A 23,074-nucleotide genomic window follows, 5' to 3' on the forward strand; every position below is an offset into this window, starting at 1 on the left:
TCATTTAGAACATTTTCAAGTTTTATTTGCAACTATTGCAATTACAAAGAATATAACAATGTAAATTTGCATTTAAAGTGACAACCCTTTCTACTGAACAAGGTCACAAAATTCATGTGCACCCATTCTGGCTTTGGGCAATCTTCATAGGATGGAAGTTTTCCTGCATGGCAATTTGTCACATTTTACAGCATTGCTTTTTCATAGGAACAGAAATACATCTGTTCCTACTTGCAGAACACTCATATGTATTTCTGAAATACAGAAATATAGCTATTAATCAATTCATTTGTTTTACTGAGACAAAAAAAAAACTAATCCATCCCTGGCTTTTGTCAAGTCATAAATACACTAAAAGCCCTGATTTCTCCTCCCTGAATTTATTCCCTAATTAGACTTGGGTTGTTTTTTTTTAAACACAACTAAGGATAGAATCACTGTCTTTTTAACAACCCTGCAGGAGACTGAGGTAAGAAAAGAAAAACAAACCTCAAGGAGATGCACACTATTACAAACGCAGCCATCAAATTGTCCAGTTTATTGATGGGAATTCAAAATTGATACAAAACATGCCCTCTTTGCATGTTGTATTTTACCCTTAAAACATTTCCAACAGTGTCAGGTAGATTAAGAATATACTTCGGCTTTTAGGATGTACCTTCTACAAAGGCATTGCACAAAAGCCACTAATTTATGTGACATATGATCCCAAAATTGCTTTCAGACATTTTGTTTATCAAAAGACTCAGATCTGCTGCTGATCTGATGAAATAAAGGCTTAAAAATGTTTTAAGCCATTAGTAACTATTCTACAGCAGAGTCAAGAAAGTTTATGATTTCCATTATCATCCTGGGCATAAAAAGGCAACAGTCCTAAAAAAAGCAGCCCTCCAGAATACATGGAATGTGGCAATGGGTATGATGCCAATTTATAATGATCAAGTTAAGTAAAACAGATTTTTAAAGCTATAAATGATGGGAGCAGTATCACAGCAAAATATTTAATGAATACCACAGAACTAATCAACTTGGAAAGTTGAGCAGATGTTGTTTCAATCAACAGAGATTTGTCATGTCAAATATACCAAAACATTTTCTAAAATAAATTCCTAATGCAGAAAAATGGATTTAAAGTTCGCTTCTAGCTAATAGTACCTTTTATTTAAATTGGACCCTAAACTGATCAGACAATACATAGCCCACACTTTTGGACATTTATAATAAAAAAGCTTTTATTTTCAATTGAAACAAATGCACTGTCCTGCACTTGAAGGCTATAATGAGCCATAAACATATTCCAAGGTGTATCAATGGCAACAGATTTGTTTCACCTCCACTGAGAAGTTACATAATGCACTCTTAATTGGTAAAGAAAAATTAAACTCAGCCTTCTCTAGGCTTCTGTACTGTGTTTCTTGGTTATTGTACAAGTTCCACAGTCAGACGAAGAGTTTGCAGTGTGTGCAGATATTGTAGTCAATCAACAGTATTGTTTAATCATCATCTTCCTCCTCTTCCTCTTCCTCCTCAAAACTATCTTCAAAGCCCTCACTGTCTTCCTGGTCCTCATCACCTTCTATTGCTGTATCCCATTGTGGATGATTTTCTGGCACTGGCTTTGCTTCATGAACTTCCAGCTGTAATTGGATAAAGAAGAAAAGAAGGAAAAAAGGGTTACAGACAATACAGACCAATTTGGGAAAACAAACAAAAACCCAGAACAAATGACACACCACACAAAATTTACAGTTTTAAAAACAAAGCAACACCCTAAAACCCAAAACAAAACCAACAATAGCTTCCAGAAAAAAGGCACACCAGATTTTTCTCATTAACTGAATGTATCTAGCACGAAGGGCAGGGAAATGGCACTGCAGACCTAGAAGTATAAAGCCAGAACCAACCATACTGCAGAAAATTATTAAACATGAGAAAATGTCTATTAAAATATGTAGGCACGGGAAAACATCACAAACTTTAGTCCCATTTAATCCACTGTAACATTGTCACTACTGGCATCAGGCAGAAATGGCTTACAAGTCTCTTCTTGCAACTGTTTTAAAAGTAGGACAGCTTGAATTCTTAAAGGTTAACAGCACTTTGGGGGTTTCAATCATTCTATGAAGCAGCTTTCAATATGATACAAATATATAACACATTTAAACATCACCTTCAATGGTTTTATCTGGTCCAATCCCATATATGAATCTGATCTTAAATAAACTGTGTACTGATAGTTACCAGGCTTGCCTGGTGCTGGGAACTTGAGCTCTACCTAGAAAACAGAATTTACACAGTAAGTTCTTGCTGCTTTCAATCAACACATTAGAACAAGTACTCAAGTACTGTAATGAGCAATAAATACTACTACAGAATAATCATGTTTTTTTTATATAAAGTTTGTTTCTTTCATGTGATACTTCTCTGAAAACCTCTGCATAATAAAATACCTGCATAAAATACCCAAGTACAGTATGTTCCATGAAAGCTGAATAATCACTTTTTTTCTGAATGAGACCAAGACTCTACATTAAGTATACAATTTCACCCTGCTGTATGCTTCCTTAATTGCAAAAACTCAAACAGGTTAAAACATTTAGTCTGCTGAAAGTATTAGCTTAACTCTACTGCTATTTGAAATTGAACATAAAATCTGGTTTGAAAGAACAGAATACATCAAATCTCCATTTTTCAGAAAAGCAAAGAACACAGCCAAAGGTTACAGTCTCAGAAAGTTTCAACATGAGCTGAAGCTAATTAATTTGTCAGAGCCCCTGCTTTACAGAAAAATAACACTTAGTATTTCTCACAATTTAAATAACTTTCAGAATGATCATTGTGTACTAATACTGGTTTTCATCAACTTTTTATATGAGGAGAAAAACAACCCCCATGTATTCTGCAAAGAGATTTGGAAGTCTTAAATTATGTTTCCTTTCTCCACTACCAATTTTCACAGTTAAAAGGCTCTCCTCTGCTTTAATCAGGAGAGCAACATTTATTTTCCATCCTGAGATAAATATGAAAAAAGCAGCTAAATGTATTGCATATCATAAGACACTTCAGTACATTTTTGTAATACCCCAAACAAAATTTTTAAAGTACTTTACCTCTTCTTTATCTTTTAGCGTACAAACATGATATGGCATACATATTAGCATCTGCTCCTTCCGATCTGCAATATATAGCCACCACCATTCTTGTTTTTCCTTTCACAAAAGAAGAAAAAACCCAAAGAGGGTTATTGAAGCCTCAGAAAATGATGTCCTTACACTCTGTAACAAGCGATTGCAATTCACCAGTCCTTACAATACACACAGAAAGGAGGTGGCTTGTGTTTGCTAGTTTGGTTTTTTTGAACTCTTGGATGGGTATGAATAAACTATATAGTGCACACTGAAAGCAAACAGGTTACCACAAGTAACTGTTGCAAGTGTCCATTCCTTCACCTCCTTTTGTTTAAAAAAATGAATAGTGGAGGGGGATAGAGGGAAGATTACTTCATATTTATGAAGTGTTTTATTGGATAGGTTATAGTCATAACAGCATAAGCTTACCCTTAGGGGAAAAAAAGGGGAAAACCCCCATAGCTTTTAGATAGCCCAAATATTAGACTACTGAACTGTTTTCCAAGACAGTTTTACCCACCCCGATGGTCTTGTAACTGATCACAATTATAACAGACTAGAGCCCTGATGCGTGCATCTTACGACACTTACAGGTAAGCTCTAAACCAGGAGGCCAACTTATATACATATATATATACACACATGCACCACCACTGATCAGGTAATTGCTTCAGTGCCACCTGGAAGTGGTTGTTTTGTTTCCTTTATAATCTAACAGAATTATAAGAACTGAATGAAAGATTACAGTGGACTTTAAGACCACCACTAAAACCCTTCCAAATTCTACAGGTGAGAAGCAAATGCTGCTAATATGCAGAATTTGGAGACTTTTTTGTCTGTAACAAAACAGAGTCAAAAGTTCAGTAGTTTTAGTGAGGGGGTTCTTTTGGAGGAGTGGAGGGGGAGGATAGCAGGGAGCACTGGTGTGGGAGGTTTTTTTGGTTTTAACACTGAAGAAGCCAGTGTCTGGTGATCTGAAATTTAAATAATGCAGGCTGAAAAACTATAAAAGCTAAATTAACTTATTTTCTCTTTTGGAGTGACTAATTGTTATGCCAGTAATAATTATCATCATCTCACTGGAATATTCAACTAGGAAGCTACAGATTTACAGCAGCAAGACACACCAGCAAACCAACACATCCAACCAAAATACCCTGGTTAGCACTGTTGAGTCCAGGAGCAAAGGAGTGTAAAATTAACTCAGTATGTTAATGCCCATTTTACGATGTATAAAGTAAAAGCATCTGCAACACAGTAAAGCAACAGCATTTCTTCACATACTTAGAACAGGCACTGAGAAAAGGACAAAACCCAATTCACATCCTATTTAAGACCCAAATTTGTAGCATTACAAGAAGTGAGCTATTCCAAGTGATTTTCTTTATGAAAAAAATGTCTCCCATATGATTACAAGGCATAAGTTATTTTATCTGTAAGTTTCAACAATAAATATATTGTCAATCTGCATGAGACAGCTGTAGCAAAAAAGAATCTTATGCAGTTGAAGTGTTTATTTCCTAGCCAAGGGGCCCTCTAGGAATAGAAGGATGAAGAGTGTAAACAGTGCAGATGAACAAGAACTACAGAAGACAGATCCATTACAGAAATGGCTACTCGCCACTTTGGGCCTATAAGGACTCTGACCATAGAAAAAGAGATCTGCATTTGTATCAATAGGTTTTTGATGTTATCAAAACACTGTGCTGACTTGTACATCGTGTATGTTGCCATCACTCTCAGTGGCAAGGAAATTCTTACATTTTTTTTTAGAACAAAGATAAAACCTGTCAACTGGATTTTCACAAAAACTGGTAAAATTAACAGCCAAGGGAGAAAAAGAAATACCAGAACAAGTTACATTCATTGATAAAATGCTCAAAGGACTCTATAGAGTAAACTCTTCAGAAGTAAAGCTCATGACCCTAGAGTGTCACTGTTTTTTTATAGAAAGGACAACTGTGCAGGAGTGTCATTTTCCTTCCTCTTATTGGGTGGAATTTAAAGTTTATGCCTGTGAGAATCTGGCAAGCTAACAGGCAAGTGGGCAAAATGCCCTTTAACAGATGGGTGCAAGGTTTGGCATGCCAGGAAACCAGCATGTTCATAAAATTGGAACACCAGGGCCAGTTTCTACCTAAAAATGTCAAAACTACAATCTGTGCAGTTTCTGGATCCATGGATGCAGGAGCAGAAGATAATTATTTAGGAACCTGCATAGATTAAAGCTGCATCTCTGGCACAGTAATCAACTGCCCAAAAACTTTTATAAAACTCAGCACTGGTGAGGAAGCATCTCAAATACTGTGTTCAGTTTCTCGGCCCCTCACTGTAAGAGCGATACTGAGGTGCTGGAGCAGGTCCAGAGAAGGGCAACAAAGCTGGTGAAGGGTCTGGAGCACAAGTCTTATAAGGAACAGCTGAGGGAACTGGAGGAAAGAAGGCTCAGGTTGGTCTTTTTGCCAAGTGACAAGTGATAGGGCAAGAGGTAACGCCCTCAAGCTGTCTCAGGGGAGGTTTAGACTGGATATTAGGAAAAATTTCTTCACAGAGAGGGTGATTGGGCATTGGCACAGGCTGCCAAGGGAACTGGTGGTATCACTGCCCCTGAAGTGTAGACGAGGCCCTCAGTGACATGGTTTAGTGGTGGACTGGGTAGTCCTGGGGTAAAAGTTGGGATTGACAATCTTAAAAGGTCTTTTCCAACCTAGTCAATTCTATGACACAGTGTTAAGGCTATCTCCTGAGAACAAGTATATTAGGCTCAGCTACATTCAAACATCCCTAAATTCTGGAAATATAAAAACTCACACAACTACAACATTTTATCTTTAATTCTGAATCTATGGACTGGCCATGACCACAATAGAGTTAGAATTCTAAATCACAGACAAAAAACCCAAAACACCCAGAGAGTACAATGGATTTTGTTCTTCAGACACTGCAAATTGACACTATCTGAACATGCTCCAACTGCAACTACAGCACCAAGTACAGCTGCATTCAGCTTTTAGGACATGAGTGAAAGGAGGTTGGAAAATTTACAACTGCATGAGAGAATACATGTGTATCTTTCAAGCATTCAGTTTAGCCCTAGCCTTTTTCTTTAGCACAGTACTGTATTTAGGTTTTATCATAAAACCCATCAGCAGCTTGGTTACACACAGCTGAAGCACCTTTGTATACAGTAAGTATAAGCGAAGTCTCCAAAGGAACCTTCAGTGCAGTAAAAAAGAAATATGAACAGTCAGCACCCCTGTGGCAATGGGCACAGCACATGCTCATTGTCTGAACTTAGACTGATGACCAAAGCCAGCTGCTTTCACAGCAAGACGGCATTAAGACTCTGCTGCGTATCTGACATGATCTAAGGCAGACAGAAGAAGGAAATGCTGGCACACCTTTTTCTGTTATGCTGGTGTGCTGCTGGAAGCTGTATTGAGAGATGGGAGGGTACCTAACAGTGTCAGGAAAATACAGCATTAAGATTAGCCATTACAAAATTAGATGCCATGAGGCCACAGAGCTCTTAACTAAGGCCTTCAGGAAAACAATTTCTTTGATTTATTTATATACCTTTTCTGGCTCTGTAGCAACAGGTCTTGTTTCCCACACTTTGTTTTCTAATGATGCCAGAACTACATAAAACCAGCAGGAACAGTGTGATCACAAGCATGGGGACAACGGAGTGTGCTTTGCACATGCAACAAGCTGTACAGGGTATAGACATAAAGAGCCTTAGGGACTGAAAAAGAGAGCAAATATACACAGTGTCTTCCTTTTTTTCTTATGTTTTCCTATTCTTCTCTGTCTCAGTTGTCTCCTTTAAACCACAAGAGGAAGCATAAGCCTGCATCCCAGCTCCCTGTTACTGGAGATAGCACTGGAGAGAAGAGATCTTAGATTAGTTCTCTACTCAGACAGCAGGGAAGCAAAGAAAACTCTCTGAATTACTGGCCTGGAAAGAAAGTGTGACAAAATACTCCTTCGTCCTGGTTCCAATCTGGTCACCTCCCAAGGACCTAATTTATCTGTTCAGAACAAAAACCCCACACTTTGAAAAACCCCATCAAGGTTTCATTGCTGTAATGGGTTTTCAGACACCTATTCTCAATGTGTTTGTGTAAGTAACAACTGATACACCAGAACTTGCTTTCAACACCAAAAGCTGCTGTAGTGACACCTCAGCCTACCCTACTATGAGTCACCGCTCTGAAATACACCCCTTCCTCTGATACTCATCCACACCTGATTTGTATTTTTGAGCTTTATAGGAGAGATTGTTCCACAACTGGCTTCTGCCACACAACACACTGTGGTAGAAAGAGAGCTCTTCTAACCCCTCCATCTTCCACGGTTGCACGCTGTGATGCCACCATGCTGCTGCACTGAGACTTGGAAGTCAACCAGCAAGCCAAAACAACCTGCTCACCCCCAACACAGGAGGTATCCAGGACCTCCTCCACTCACAGGCATTCCCAGTTAAAGAGCAAGTAATACTCTACCCTTCACTCCGCATTAGAACCACTGCTGTGCTTTCATGTTCCATAGAAAAAAAGAGAGAGAACTCTAAAATATTAAATCCCTATATATCTGAAAGGTTTAATTTTGAATTTATCTATATGTAAAAGATCAGCAGAAAAACAAAAAACAAACAAAAAAAACCCACCACAAACTTTAGCAGTATTGCCATCAAAAATAAACCTTAAGTTGCATACAAGTTTGCAAGTCTCTTGGAAATGGACAGAAAGAACATATTACAGGTTTATAAGAAAGTATCTGAAAAAGTTTAAGAGGATATTAAAAATTAAGACTTTTTTAAATTAAGGTTAGCATTTTTTTCAAGTATTAGACTTGTTTAAAAGCCCAGTATTTACAATAAAAATATAAAAAGAGCAATTATTTTGTATTATATTAATTCTCATGTTTCACAACTGTAATGGTTTCTATTACTGACCTCAGGAAAAAAAAGACTGTAAACAGGATGCGTTATCTTTGACTTTGTTTCAAGAAGGGCTCGTTCCTTTCTCTGTATACTTTGCTGTAATTCTTGCCATTCCTGTCAAAGACAAGTTCAAAGAATTACTGTGCACCAGCCATCTTTTGCATTAGAGAAAGAAATTTCAGGCCATGGAAATTATACATATGACAAGTTCTTGAGCTACACAACACTTTACAGAAGAGAAAGGCACATAGAGTGACACAGTATGATTAAGAAAACAAAAATAAAAATCAAGTGACAGTGAAACTAAAGAGACCATTCATGTACATATTAGCAAACCCCAAAACAGATCTGTGAGGCTTGCATACATTCTTCAAAACTCACTTCTACAGCACTGCCTACAAACACGAACTACCTGACCTGTAAGTCTTGACTGCAAGCTTGATGACTCTCCTCCCATCAGGAGCTTACTTTCACCTTTTATGGGACTTGTAGCTGTCACTCTCAAGTCCTCTAGCGTTAAGGCCTGTGGTGCAGAAACCACCTACCACCACGATGCCTCATTCTAAATTACAATTACAGTTTTGAATGACTAACTTAACAGTTACTAGTTTAGTAAGCAGATACTTACAGTATTCACTATGCAGTAAATACAACAGCCACTGCATGTAAAGAGCAAAGTTCAAAGGAGAGACTATCGCGCAAAATCTGCTGCAGCTAGTAAACAGATTAAGCCAAAAGAAGCATTACAATCTTTTCCTGAAGTTAAGCTGTTTTTCTTATGTAATTTTAAAGTTTTCTGTCTATGCTGCAAAGACCCTTTACCGCTTGCTCTCAAACAGACTCGCAATGACAAAGCTCTTATGCTGGAATGAGGTCTGAAAACCTCTGGAGAACTGATATTACTCCTTCATCTTGGTGCTGCCTAGCCTGAGGGGATGCTAAGAGGATTAAAATGCATTTTCTCTCAACCCCAGCGGCAACATTACCCTTCAGGAAAAAGTAAGGCTTACAGCTTCATCATCTTTGTTTTGCTTCTCATCTTGTTCTCTGTCAGAGTCTCTGTCACTTCCATCATCTTTTTCACTTTGAGAGTCCTTGTTTGTTTCTTCTTCTTCAGATTCACTTCCTTTATCAGAGATCTCCTCCTCGTCTTCCTTTGCAACTACTTCCTAATAAGAAAGAAAGGGGGAGTAAGGGGGAGACGAACAAACCTCTAACTTAGTTTGTCTGCATTATTGTAGTACACAGCATTCACAGCACCTGTCTTAAGGTTAAAGCCCTTATTTCCTATTTTGATCTATACTCTTCCTGTGTCACAGAGTGTACATACAGTGAAGAATATTTCTTTTCAACTCATGTGCTAAGAGGAGCAGGGAAGCAATTTTCTCTCTCCACATGGCACCCGCAACACAAATAGAAGAAAACAGTATTTGATTCTGGGGTTGCATTTTAAAAAAATACTAGGAAAATTAGAGAGAAGTAGAATCATAGAATAGAATCATAGAATAGTTAGGGTTGGAAAGGACCTTAAGATCATCTCCTGCCATGGGCAGGGACACCTCACACTAAACCCTGCCACCCAAGGCTTCATCCAACCTGGCCTTGAACACTGCCAGGGATGGAGCATTCACAACCTCCCTGGGCAACCCATTCCAGTACCTACAACATAGCTGGAGAAAACACCATGCAGTGGGAGCATAAAGTACTAAAGCTACTTAATTTATCAGAAGAAAGTCTTATTTCAGTTTTTTTCCCTTAAAGTACAAAACAATTCACCTCCCAGAAGGCATCGTAACAAGAGCTAACAAGAAGGGACTACAAAGCCAGACTTCTAAAGTAGTTGGACACAACTTTCAGCAGGCTGATGGAAACATTACTGTGGTGGTTCCCTCATTTTACCAGTAATTCTTAATTGTAAAGAAAAAAAAAATATCTATTTTAGGAGATATGCTTTACAAAAGCAAAGAATGAAATGAGGCACATGCAACAAAAAAAAAAAAAAAAATCAGCTTAGGAGTGATAAGCTGAACAAAAGACTTAAATATCAATAAATCTATAAGCTACCCCATTAGCTTGTTTTTGCTTCTGCTGTTTCTGTGGCTGCAATGAAGGTGGCACAGGCTTCTTTTTCAGTGGCTTCTTTTTCTTTGATTTTGAAGCTTTCTTGGTTCCTTTATTCTTTTGCTGCCATCCTTTGCTCTTAACTTTGTTGACATCTCCTTGCTGTAGGAAAGCAGTATTTAAAATATTTATTCTGTTCATTAAATTTCAGGCATTCACTGTATTTTAAGCATTTTAAGCTGAGATCCAAGGTTAGAAAGCATAGCTCAAGGGACACATCAGTAGGTATTTCTGGGAAAAAGAAATAATGCTTGAGAAGCACACAATTAGCAACTCAACATCTGAAAGAAAGTTCTCTATAGCTAGCAAAGGGAACATCCATTTTTCACTTACCCCATCTTCTGTTGGTTGCTCCTCTGCTGCACATATAGACTGCTCCTTTTCAAACACTTCCTGGTTAGAGAAAAATGTGAGAAGTACTAATGCTTCTCTGTACCAAAAGAGCAAATTACTATTTTATAGTTGAACTTAATCACCCTAATCAGGTCTAAGGTTTTGCTCATTATGGCAAATTCCGTTATCGGCGACAAACACAACAGGGGATTAACAGATGAAAATTAAACCCTATTTTGAACATTTGGTCTGGGATTTTTCCATCACTACCATTATAAAGAAATTCAGTAACGACATGTCATCTTGTTCCAAAGAATCTACTTGTTTTATAAAGCACAGAAATCCTGTAACACAAAAACAAGCAGTAGTAAAATGCAAATTCTGCTCCAGTTGCCAGAGCATTAAAAACTACAACAGCTGCATTGCTACTCAGGGACACAGGACAACAAATCAAACTAAGAATACAAAATGTTAAGACAAAACACAATGTTAGTATTATATGGACTAGAACATCTCTATGCAAATGGAATATTTTCATGCATTTCTTTCTTCAAAACATACTACATGCCACTGAAAAAATTCACCATAAGGAGCTGTCTTCTGTAAAGACAGCAGATATGATACACCACCACAAAAAAAAAAAGCACTCTATAAAAGGCTAGATCTAGTTTTTAGTTCATGTATCTCAATGTCAGACTGCCGAGAGGAGTTAATGTAGAAACCAATTGAGTTTTCCATATGCTGTCAGACATTTTAATTAATTTCTAAGTTTAATATGCTCATAATTTGCAGTTTCCTTTGTTTTTAAGGTCCAGCATAGTGATATGGTACTTATACTTTCTACCTACTACATCCTCAGTTATCATTGAAATGATACATTCTGAAGTTCCACAGTAGGAACACGTAGGACTTATATAGACTTATTTCTGCTGAACTGGCTTCAGCAGCCTGTCTGATCCTCAAGTGTAATATTTATGCTTGTATGCCTTACACCTTAGGAGCATAATTCAGACTTTTTGTTTACTTAGACAATTATCTGAATAGTACAGATGCAAAAAATTGACACTGCAGGCTTTGTTAGGTAGAAGCTTGTTTCCTTTCTGTGCATTAAGGTTTTTTATTCTAAGAAAGTAATCACTGTGTTTAAAGCTTAAAAAGTTATCTCAAGTCAGAAGCTGAACTACTAGGGTGAAACATTACTTTGGTTATGCCACATTGCTACCCATTCAGCAATCCATTTTCTTCATGTGGCATTGGTGTACCTTCTTTATATTATGTATATTTTGCTAGACTGAGTTTCTCTCGTTAAGTGCCTAGAGCACCCAAGAGATTTGTAACATTATGAGCCCACATAAAGTGAAATCAAACACTGTCCTAAGGACTTCAGTGAATAATTTATTCTAGTTCAAGAACTAAGTTTCTGAATGTCTCTTTTCCTGTTATTTACAAACCTCAGGGCAGTATCACTTGCCATATTCTTTTACTGTTCCCTAGACAACTGCAACAGGTCAGACTGAACTTTGGTCTGGTTCCAGGAAAACTTTCTCATTCAGAAACAAAATCATAAGGGAGGATTAAGAGCACAAGTTCTCAATTTCAAATCTTAATTTTACAGTTATAGTCACAGCACACCATTTTAGCTCGCAAAGAAGAAATGCCTATTTTTTAGCACACACTTGCAGTTACCCTGAAAGAACAAGTATTCTAAATACTTACTGCCATGGTCTGTCTTGTTAGTGTGACCAAAACAGTGACAAGAGAACCTACTGTAATATTGTTGCTGTCTTCATCATCCAAAACTAGTGTAAAAGAGAAAAGCAACACATCTATTAAACTTCTTTAAAGCCTTTTTTTTTCATTAAACACGTTTCTACTATGTCTAAATATAAGAACACAAATTCCAGAATTTTTAATACAAAAAAAATTCAAAATATTATTTGATAAGTCTCTTGCAACCCCAAATATACTGAGGGCTGGTAATTCAGCATACTACAACACAGCAACATTGAGTTTGAAATTTTAATTGCATGAAAGTTAAAAAATTCAAAGTTGTAACTGTTGTGGGAACTGTAACTCTATAATATTGTGCATTATATATTAAAGCATAAAACTTCAGACGCATGAAATACTACACGTGACCAAAGGGACCGTGTTATATTTGTTCTGGGAATCATAACTTTGATTTTCCTGACTTTCATATGATTAACAACTCAATTTCAATGCCACATTAACAATTGTGCGTTTAATTCTTTAAGTAGAAGGCAAAGAAAAATAAAAAGAACGGCATGATTATTTTAACTAAAACATCAAACATAAAACCCACAGGGAAACCATCACGTAGTTTACATCTCCAATCTGTGAACTGGAAAATGTCCCAGGTTGGGGAAGAATAGAATTACATTCCTGTATAGAATTTTTATACATGTCTACCACCACCACCCCTGCCAAAGCAGTTTTACTATTCCCCGGTTTTAAACATGTATTTTATATAACGGTAATACTAACATAAACAGAAAAGCATATGCATTGTTTAATCCTCTGTACCACACCTGAGTACAGTTGTGTGACAAATGAAGACTATAGGCAGAACTGTATTTTGAATTTGACCACTGTAGCCACAGTAGCAATATTAACTAGAAACAAGTATTAGAACAAAACTTTCAAACATCTCACATTTACTAGCACTGATCTTACAAAGCAAAGGAGACCTCAGAACCACTTGCCACTCAAGGCTGCCTAACAGGAACTGCTTAACAGCATACCAATCCTCAGAGAGGAAGAGTGTTATACAGTCATTGAAACAGAGCACACAGAATGTAGCTAAGCATAGCATGGACAAATTCAGCTGGATAAAAAAAAAAGCTATACAAGGACTAACACAAAGGAACCCATGAATATTTAGTCATCAGGGCCTCCAACTCAAAATCTCACAAAGGACTCTCCATGCTGGAGTAAGACGAGCATAAATTCTGGAATAAGCACAACTTTTTAAGATAGCTAATAAAAGTGGTATTTCAACCAGAATTCCACATTGCTCATGAAATATTAAATCAACAGATGAAATATCAGATAAGCTCCTCCAGGAGAAACTACTGCTGGCTTGGGAATCTGTGAAATGTTTCAAATGTACTTTATCTCCTCAGACTATAAATCTCATGTACAAGAGCCCACCAGTCAAAAAAGCATGTCATTTCCAGGCCACATAAATAAGAGCAAGTTGTGATTCAGCATCCTCCAAAAGCTTACTGCCAACGGACTATCAAAATGTCAGAAGAGCAACACATACGTAACAAAAAGACCTCCCACTCACCCTGTGGTTTTATATCCATAGTGACATACGGAAAGCTGCCAAGGACAGCCATAACTTCATCATATTTCTTATCCTCTAGGAAATGCAGTAAATTGCGACGATCAGAACCTTTCAAACTCACCAAATCCTGAATACTTTTGATTTTATACTTAAAAAAAAAAAAAAAGGAAGTCACATGGTAGCAAAGAAGACAGTCCACAAATAACCTCTTGATAATAATACATACACACTACTTCATTTTTTTAATTTTTATAAAAGATTTCAGGAAGCCAGAAAGCATATATTTTGAGAAACAATAAAACCAGCAGGCTGCACTCAAACCTACTAAATAGCAACTGAATAGCACTGCTTTGAACACTGGTGCATTCCTTAGTATGGCACCCTTTAGAAACTGGATATATTTCATAAAAAACTATTATTTCAGCCAGTTTTTTTCAGAAAGCTGTGCCAAGAAGTCTTACTAATCATGTTCCTTCTCCATCTAGAGTACCTGAGTGCTTTGAGAGTTATATTAGCAGGAACAACCAAGTACATTTTTCCCTTCATACTGAACTGTAAACAAATCTAAACCTACTCCTTTTAAGATTTGCACAGCAGAGCTGAAAGAATAAAACAGATTTAACTGAATACTTGATTACCTCACCATTATAAATGTGCATACTTTATTAAAACTAACTTCATGCACCCAGGTAGACTGCTCATGCCTCCAGTAGGGGACCGTATTTTTTAAGAGCTCAGTGCATGGGAATCCTGAACAAACAAGCCTAATAAATTGGCCTCTTCCCTCTTTCAGGGTGGGATTATGAGACAGCCAAATTTTTCATTTTTGTACTTAGTTACACCAAATGTGTAAAAAAATACATCTAAAATGCATACTTTTTTGTATGCTCCCTGTAGTTTAATTTTTTCCTTTTATGAATTCCTTTGTTTTATCTTCCAACTATATTTTCTACCAAAGCAGATTAAAGCAAACAAACAAAAAAGTGCCAGCCAAAACCCCACAGAAATCCCAGCAGAATACTCTAGCTACATTCTAGAAGATATTAAATAGGACAGTACTCTGTAATAAGAAACTGTTTCTTCTGCTTGTGAGGTTAATGTAGGCTCATCTTTCATACTTATTGGATCTCTGATCTTAACTTCCACCTCCTGAGATGGACTTTAAAGAAATAAAAAGGACACAAATCATCTAGGAAGTATTGTACCAAGTTCCTGAAAAATAAATACACTTTTATTCTCTTGGTTAATTCATGACCTTGCTTCCTTATAGGCAAAAAGATAAAACAAGTAACAAAGCATTTAAGTGTTTTAAGAAGTTACCAAGTATCATTTGTAGTTTTATACCTTTTTATGATTGGAGACTCGCCTGAGATTGTCCTCTTCAATGTGAGGAAGCTGCAAAAGGGGAGACTTGAACTGCTGAAGTCCCTGGACAGTCATCTGGGAAAGCTTCATGCAATTTTCCAAAGATCCCAAAGATGGAGCACGGAACTCCCTTTCTTGGGGAGAATGAAACAGAGAGCATCATTTTTAATTTTTTTTTCTCCTTTTTTCACTTTAACAATGTATACTTGTATTGCAGATTACAGAAAACCTTGGTTTCAATCAACAAAGCAAGAGAAAGAGGCATATTAAAATGTTTAGCATAATAAAGCAGGCAGCCTTTTTATTCTCACTGCAGTCGCATAGCTCAACAGACATTTTCATCTTTGTGTATTTTTATACATACGTTTATAACACATGCTTACAAAGTAGAGCTACACATCATTAAATACAGTTTATCATTAACATTAATCTTTATAACGCAAATTTTTATCTTGAGAGATTAACAGAAAGGTAGCAGCCTATTACATGCAAGAAAAAAACTACAGATATAACTGAAGCTAAGCAGAGGATATTATATTATGTTAGAAGGCAGCAAAACCAGCTGTAAAAATACGAAAGGCATGACTTTTGTAAGAAAACCTAAAGGTTAAAGGGGATTTCTGAGCAAACACCTATTTGACTTTTAAAAATTATAGGTAATTCCTTTAACATTTTAAAGTACAAAAAGGTATACACCCTACATAATTAAAATGATTGTGAAAGAGACACGGAGAAAGTCTTAACTGGGGGGGGGGGATGGGGGTGGGGGTGGTGAATAAATAAAAAGAAAGTCATTTAATACTCTTCATCGCCTGTGCAAAGAAATGAAAAAAATCAAAGCAGACAGGTTCCCACATACTGCTTTCTAACTTCATTAGACAACCATTCATTCATTCATTCACAAGGCTTCTCAAAACCCAGTTTAGAAAACTCATTTCAGAATTCCCCTGCAGCAAAAGAGCTGCTACCAGTCCAGAACTGGTAATGTTAGGGTTCCTCTACATATATATAAACATATATATAAATATACATATACACACACTGCATCACAGAAAAATAAGTTAGATCCTCTTCAGAGAGCTAATAAGAATTTAAGCTACTTAAATCTTCTTCTAAACTCATCTGTGGCACATGAAAGATCTGAAGGCAGTTTTAAACATGTATTAGAGAAGGTACCTGTAATTTATGATGCCTGTCATTTTAAGAATCGGTGCATGTATTTTCCTATACTTTAAAACCTTTCCTGAGAAACAATCAACCTTTAATTACCTTGACTGTTACACATATATTCTGCATATAAACAAAAGTAAGTACAAACATCTGTGTGCTTACATACACAAATCCATATGTATACAAATACATATACTTGGTAAGGACAATATGTGGCTGGTACATTTGGGACACTACAACAGGGACATCTTGCAATAGCTTGATTAGAGAAATGGTCAGAAGGAATATGCCCACTCTACTAAGGCCGGGTGATCAAGCTTACCAGACTATTAAGTCAATTAGAGATGTGGATAAAAGCAGGTTTACTTACACCTAGGTGACAAGGCAAACTGCACCTGACCAAAAGGGTACCAAAGGCAAAAGTGCTGAATGTTTAAGTGCCAACAATCATGTATGTTGATAAAAAGCAAGTTTAAATTAATTTTATAGAGGAAACATGCAAAGGTAATAAATCTCACGAGAAAAAAAAAATTCAACCCAATTTGGTGCCTTCAACACAGTTTCTCCTTCTCTTATTACTACTACTTTGCTGCAAATTTATAAGCAGCTACTAAGATGCGTTAAACACACTCTCAAAAAAAATAAATCACTCCATCACCTCTGCCCCAACCTACCCTTCTCCCTTCAATGCCCTGTTTCTTCATTAATTACACCAAACTATAAATTTAACCAGATACCAAAATAAATTACATGGCAGGACTTCCTTTATTTTATTTTTTAAGCCAGTTTATTAAAGAATATACACAATGCAAAGAGAAAACACATGAACAGAACTATCTGGCTAGACATACTGGTAACAAAGATGTACCTTTACAAAGGAAAAAGGAAAACAAAAGTAGCAACTTATCTCTCAACCAAACAGCACAATTTACTTTCTGTCTTCCCTATCTTCCAACTCCCCTGTAAATTTGGCCGATGCTAAGGAAAGTCACAGGATTTTTTAAACTATAACAATAATAGAAAAGAAAACACAACAAAACCCACCACACTGCAAACCAAGTTAAGAATCCTAAATATTCTCTGACAAACTGACCTGGAAATTCACCTAAAGCTTTGAGACCACAGAGCACTAGTCGGAGTAGAAATTCTTGTTTTTCTTAAAGCACTGACTCATCACCCATATGACAGTAGAAAAATATTTAACAAAGTTGGAGAACAGCAGTTCGGTTTCCTGGAAAATAACACAGAACTTTGTATTCTCCTAGAGTGAATCTGGGAACAGTATAGATTTTAACACTCAACTGCCCCAGCATAAAATGAATGCCATTACTTCACAGTTTGATGGCTTCCGCTTGTCGAAGTGTACAAGGTCATAAACTCATTCAAAACATATGACATCAAAGAAGTCAATCACAAATTTAAATGCAAATAATAGTTGTTTGTGAGGAAATGGTATATACCTGGGTCCAACCACAAGCTCTACTACACTGCAGCTTCCAACCTGAATGAGAAAAGCACTTTGACTGGTCAGCTGACCCAATGTCTACCTTTTCTATAGCCAGCTACTAGAACACATTCCACATTTTTGGCAACAAACACCTATGATACTTCAGGATGATCTCAAAGAAGACATCAAGATAACTTAGACCTGATGATTATGAACTACCAGCTAATAGTCACAAAACAATGGATAAGAAGAAAAAATGCCACACAGCTGTATTTCCAGTGATGTAAAGAAAAAGTCTGACTATGCAGAAATCAGGCAAGAGAATACAAGACATTTCATCTAAAGGTAGCTCAGAATTGCCACATTTCCACCAGGCTGAAAAATAGCTTAGCACTAAGTAAAAACTGACTGGACAGAAACAGAAATAGTATTTATTTTTATGAAAGCAAATTAAAATTTGTTGCTTGCAAATAACAAATCCAACAAATATAATATAATGTTAGGTGAAGACTACTTCTACGCTGAACAATGTACCTGTTTACTTCCAGGTTTTGAGATTTCTCCCCAGCAGTCTCACAGATTAGTAAAAATAGGGTTCAAAATTAATTAATACTTCTTTCTAAAATAGGACACCTAAGCCAGTACACAACATCTCACGTGCTCATGTAACCTCTAACATAGGTTATTTGATTATGGAACACTATTTCCAGCACCACTTGCAACAGGGCTAGGAAAGAACTTTCCCAAAGCCATCCTTGCTGGGCAGCTATCAGTGCTAGTTAAAGGAGTCTAGGAAGATCAGCCAATAAAGTATTATTTGATAGCAAATAAAATGGTCAACAGTTTGGCACAGAAAAACACCTTGCCTCTGCTTGTTGCAATAAAGGAGTGAGAACCAAATCTGTGTTTCTTTACACTGCAAACAACCATCTTCAGCATAATTGCCTCTTTACAGTAAAAATAAAAATGCTTAAATATTATATTACAATTAAATTGTAATTTTCACTGCAGTTACAGTAAAGCACCTGCCCCTACATGCTCAGAAAAAAACTACATAGCAGGCTAAGCAGCACAGGATCTTGAAACAGAGAAGTATGAGCAATGTACAAAGAAATTACGATAAAGAAATGAACCAAAACCAACTGACACTCAGAAGAACTGTAAAAGTGGAAATGAACAAAGGGATGAATACAAGGTTTATACTAAGTGCTTTGCTACCAAAAATAGACCAGATCTTTAAGAAAAAGGTTTTCAATTGCATTTAAGGAGAAACTTTTAATTGCAAAAATGACAAGCTGAACACATACTCAAGATTTCAGAGTTGAGCTTGGCAGTGGCAGCAGCATTTCAACCCTCTAAATAGGAAGCTCATTACAGTAAAGAGAACAAAAGTGTATTCAGACATTTCTAAATATCACAGGTTAAGTTTGCCACAAGATGCAAAAAGTTTATGAAGTACTGCAATGAAGAATCATATCTACTAGTTTTAATTATAGTTTCTTTTCTTACCTTCTCGGCTTCTAGCCATTATTATTAGTTGGCAGATCACATTAATCATTTCTTGAAGTAGCGCAGGACTCTTTTTCAGGATAAACTGCTGATCTGCAAGACAAAACTGCTGCAATTATGCTGCACTTCTGGTACAAAAAAAGACAACACTTTACATGAACTGGACATTTAATGGTGCAGCCTTCATTTCTATTCATTCTTGTATTACTGAAAATACCACTTTATTCTCACTGACACGTGTCTAACATTCCCTCACAAAACAGAGTAAGCTAAGAAGGGGCACAAATTTTGTATACCAGACAAGCAGATTCCATACAAAAAGAAAAAGTACTTATTATATCCATCTAAAAACAAAAAAACAAAAAACAACACCACCAAAAAAACACCAACAGGATGGCACAGAACATTAACCAGTCTTAGTAAAATAGCATGAAATCTTCAAGTAATTACAGGTTAAAAAATAAAAAAAATTTAATCAAGTGAAACAACAGGTTTGGAAAAGTAACATTTTTAAGGTACTAAATACTTTTGAATACAGATCTGTGAAGTTGTAAGTAAAGACAGCAATTACATAGCAAGGAAAATGAGAGATTTTTAGTGACTATTTAAAATTGATTTTTCTTTTGAAAGAAATTGGAAATTTTTAACCAAAACATTTTCACTGGTTGTTGTTTGTTTTTTAATTTGCATTAAAATACAGGATATCTCAAGTTTGCTGGTCAACCTAAAATCATGGGCTTCATGGTTGAAACTTGAACTGCATTTAGAAACATTTCAGTTCACATATTTACGAATATGAAAAACTGTAAAACATAAACTAAAGCTCGTAAGTAACTAGTATTTACAGTTCTAATTTTGCCATCTTTGCTTCACACAGTGAGCTAAAGAACTCCAAAAATAATCATGTATGGAAACGTTAGAGAGCAGTGTTGCAGTTATCATTGATTTCTTTATTCTGAAAGCCAAAAATACTTCACATTTAATTATTTGTTCTATTACAAAGAGAATAAAAAAATTATCAGTCATATTTGCAGCCAAAAAGCACTACAAAGAAAGGTATCAGTACTGCAGGGCTGTCAATAAGTAAATGTTAAGTAAGTGTTTAAAGAGTCATTAACGTTGAAAAACTAGGTACACTGCGTGGAGACTACTGAGTAGAGATCCATGCAACTCTTTAATGGACAAGAATGCAATGTATTGCCCTGTTTCCAACAGTATCTGATTAGGGGAGAAGCCATTACCTTCTTCAAGGACCTCAGGAACTTTCATCCTGGCAAGATGAGTCAAAAGCAGAACTCTGGCTTTCAGGCTGTAAGGGCAGGTGAGTGGAGGCTCATTCTTCTTTAAATTTATGCCACCAATTTCTCTTATTAGCTAAAATAAACACAAAATACTATTTTGGTGCTAAAGAGAAAGAAATACAGGAGGACAACAGTTTACAAGGGAAAAACAATTATATTCACAAAAGCAAGACTTAGTAACTCTTCCCTGGAAAGTTCTGTGGAGATGAACATTAGCCATTTGTATTCATAGCCCAACTTCAAAAAGTCAAAAAGTGTCTTTAAATGCCTTATTTCAATGTGGGAGTGAAGGGAGAAATAAAGAATTGCACACAAGAAACTTGCCTTGAATAGCATTGAGTAAATTTGTATCAATAGATACATATTTTAAAAATCTGATTTTATTGCCAAGGTTTACTAGATTCAACCTTATTTCTAATGTATTTATATTAAATTCAATATGCACTACAACAGCATCACCTTAAGACCTTTCATCCATTTAAGACCCTGGCAACTTCCTCAGAAATAGTCTCGGGTATCACAGGAAGGAAGGTCGTAAGCCTGAACATCCTGGTAGGCTGAAGATCAAGTATTTTAACATATTTATATGCAGCACCAACTTGAAAACAAGTGTGGCATTCTTTATTCAGGATGACATCTCTTGATCCTGACTAGACCAAGACATTGTACGGTTCAAACAAGTCTCTCTCACCTGAATTTTTTGAAGGCCCTTGAGGGAGAGGCTGCAAAGCTGAGTAACAGAAGCTCATAGTTTATAGGAATCAATACAGAGCCCAGAAGTTTCACTTTTTAGGTCAAGAAGTCACCTGAGAAGAGACTGAGGTTCCAAAATCTCCAGCCACAACAGGAAGTTAGAATATCAACAGCCAGGCTACACTGATCTTTGACCAGCCTTTCTCTACAGTAGAAGAAAGATCTTCTAACAAGAAGTTCCTTATAACCTGGTATAACACCAGACTAAGAAAATTTCAATAAGAAAACTTTTTAAAAAGTATCAATACTTGGGTTATAATAAAACAGTGAAATGAAAATGGCAAAAGTTATCACTGTCCCAAGAGCAGGATACGCTAACAAAAGTTTTTAGCAATACTCTTCTGTATTGATGTTTTGGAGACCTGCATTGTCACATATATACTCAGAAAAAGAAGGAACACGTATGACACTGATTACTAGACCTTTAGAAATGGAACAAAAATCCAATAGTATAAAATGCAAAGTTGTACACTTGCAAACTAACAAGAACTGCAGGTTGAAGATGGAAGCTTTTCGGCTGGAAAACAGAGGTATGCAAGAGAAGAGAAATCCAGAAAACCCATCAATCCCACACTAGCTGTATTAAACGACCATAGGAAACAGTTGTGGATAACAGTATGCCAAAATTTATTTCCTGCAAAAAATACAGGAAGAGTAATGCCACCAACTATGGCACTGCTGAGACTTAATATGGAATACTGCAGACAATTCTGAGCAGATAAAATAAAAAATAATGTAAAATTTAGACATATATCAACTGGGAGCAACACCCTGTTCAGCACATAGCAGAGGGAGGGAGGGAGGGAGGGATTAGAACACAACAACTTTTCTAGCTTAGCAAAATAAAAACAAAAAGAGAACAAATGGGCTATTGCTTCTGTCTATAAATGCATTAAGGATATACATAGCAAGAAACATTTAGACTCACGATTAGCCATGATAAAAATCATGGCTATAAATTGGTCACAAACAAGTTTCTTAACAAATATAACAGCAAGTTTTGGAACATCTTCTCAGTAGGATATGGTTACAGGAGGCTTAACTGCCTTTTAAATAAAGAATTATTACATGCAAAGGGCTTACACAATGCCAATGCTTGCAACAGCACAGGAGAAGAACGGATAATCAAGGTGATCTTTTCCAGTCATGTGCTCCCACTTCTGAAAAACCTCACCTAACCACAATTACAGCTCCTTCTCTTAAAGTCCACAAGATGATAAAGAATTCATAAAAAGACAAAGACAGTTAAGTATCTTAGCCTATTTTCTTTGTGTTTAGATCATGAAAGCACGTTTTCAACTTGAAAATCCAACTGCGTGCATGCAAAGGTTAAATCTTTTGAGACCACAATCCCTTATTTAGCAAACTTGAAACATCTTCAATGGATCATTTTGTATACTGTACTTTAGGCTTCTTAAAACCAAAGTGTTCGTTTCTGATAAATAGGACTTCCTAAAACTCTGCTAGCTAAAACTAGTTGCCACATTTATGCATTATGTCATCTCTGTTGGGAAAACTGTGTGGAAATGAAAAGGCAACCAGAGGGGAACAGACATTCATAGAGGAATCTTTATAATATTTAAAGACATTATTAATTCAGATATCAGATAATTTTACTCCAGTATTAACATATTTAACCAGGTCTGTGTTAATGTTTTGAAGAACTTTATCAAGTGAACATCACCTTATACA

General features: G+C 36.3%; 1 protein-coding gene across 1 annotated transcript in view; it reads right to left on the reverse strand.

The window, feature by feature from the left end:
• Positions 1-23,074, reverse strand: part of SEC63 (SEC63 homolog, protein translocation regulator) — a 57,251-nt gene continuing 34,177 nt past the window's right edge. Inside the window, exons 10-21 of the mRNA XM_062624829.1 lie at positions 20,570-20,702; positions 19,329-19,421; positions 15,182-15,336; positions 13,838-13,985; positions 12,244-12,326; positions 10,528-10,587; positions 10,138-10,296; positions 9,084-9,242; positions 8,086-8,187; positions 3,111-3,209; positions 2,171-2,275; positions 1-1,637 (exon numbers count right to left, since the gene is read on the reverse strand). Of these exons, the coding sequence (XP_062480813.1) occupies positions 1,494-1,637; positions 2,171-2,275; positions 3,111-3,209; positions 8,086-8,187; positions 9,084-9,242; positions 10,138-10,296; positions 10,528-10,587; positions 12,244-12,326; positions 13,838-13,985; positions 15,182-15,336; positions 19,329-19,421; positions 20,570-20,702 (1,440 nt within the window). The 3' untranslated portion in view covers positions 1-1,493. The remainder of the gene's footprint in view (positions 1,638-2,170; positions 2,276-3,110; positions 3,210-8,085; positions 8,188-9,083; positions 9,243-10,137; positions 10,297-10,527; positions 10,588-12,243; positions 12,327-13,837; positions 13,986-15,181; positions 15,337-19,328; positions 19,422-20,569; positions 20,703-23,074) is intronic.

Source organism: Pezoporus occidentalis, unplaced genomic scaffold (assembly GCF_034315485.1).
Source record: "Pezoporus occidentalis ecotype Australia unplaced genomic scaffold, CSIRO_AGI_Poc_V1 ctg109, whole genome shotgun sequence".
Classification (NCBI taxonomy): domain Eukaryota; kingdom Metazoa; phylum Chordata; class Aves; order Psittaciformes; family Psittacidae; genus Pezoporus; species Pezoporus occidentalis.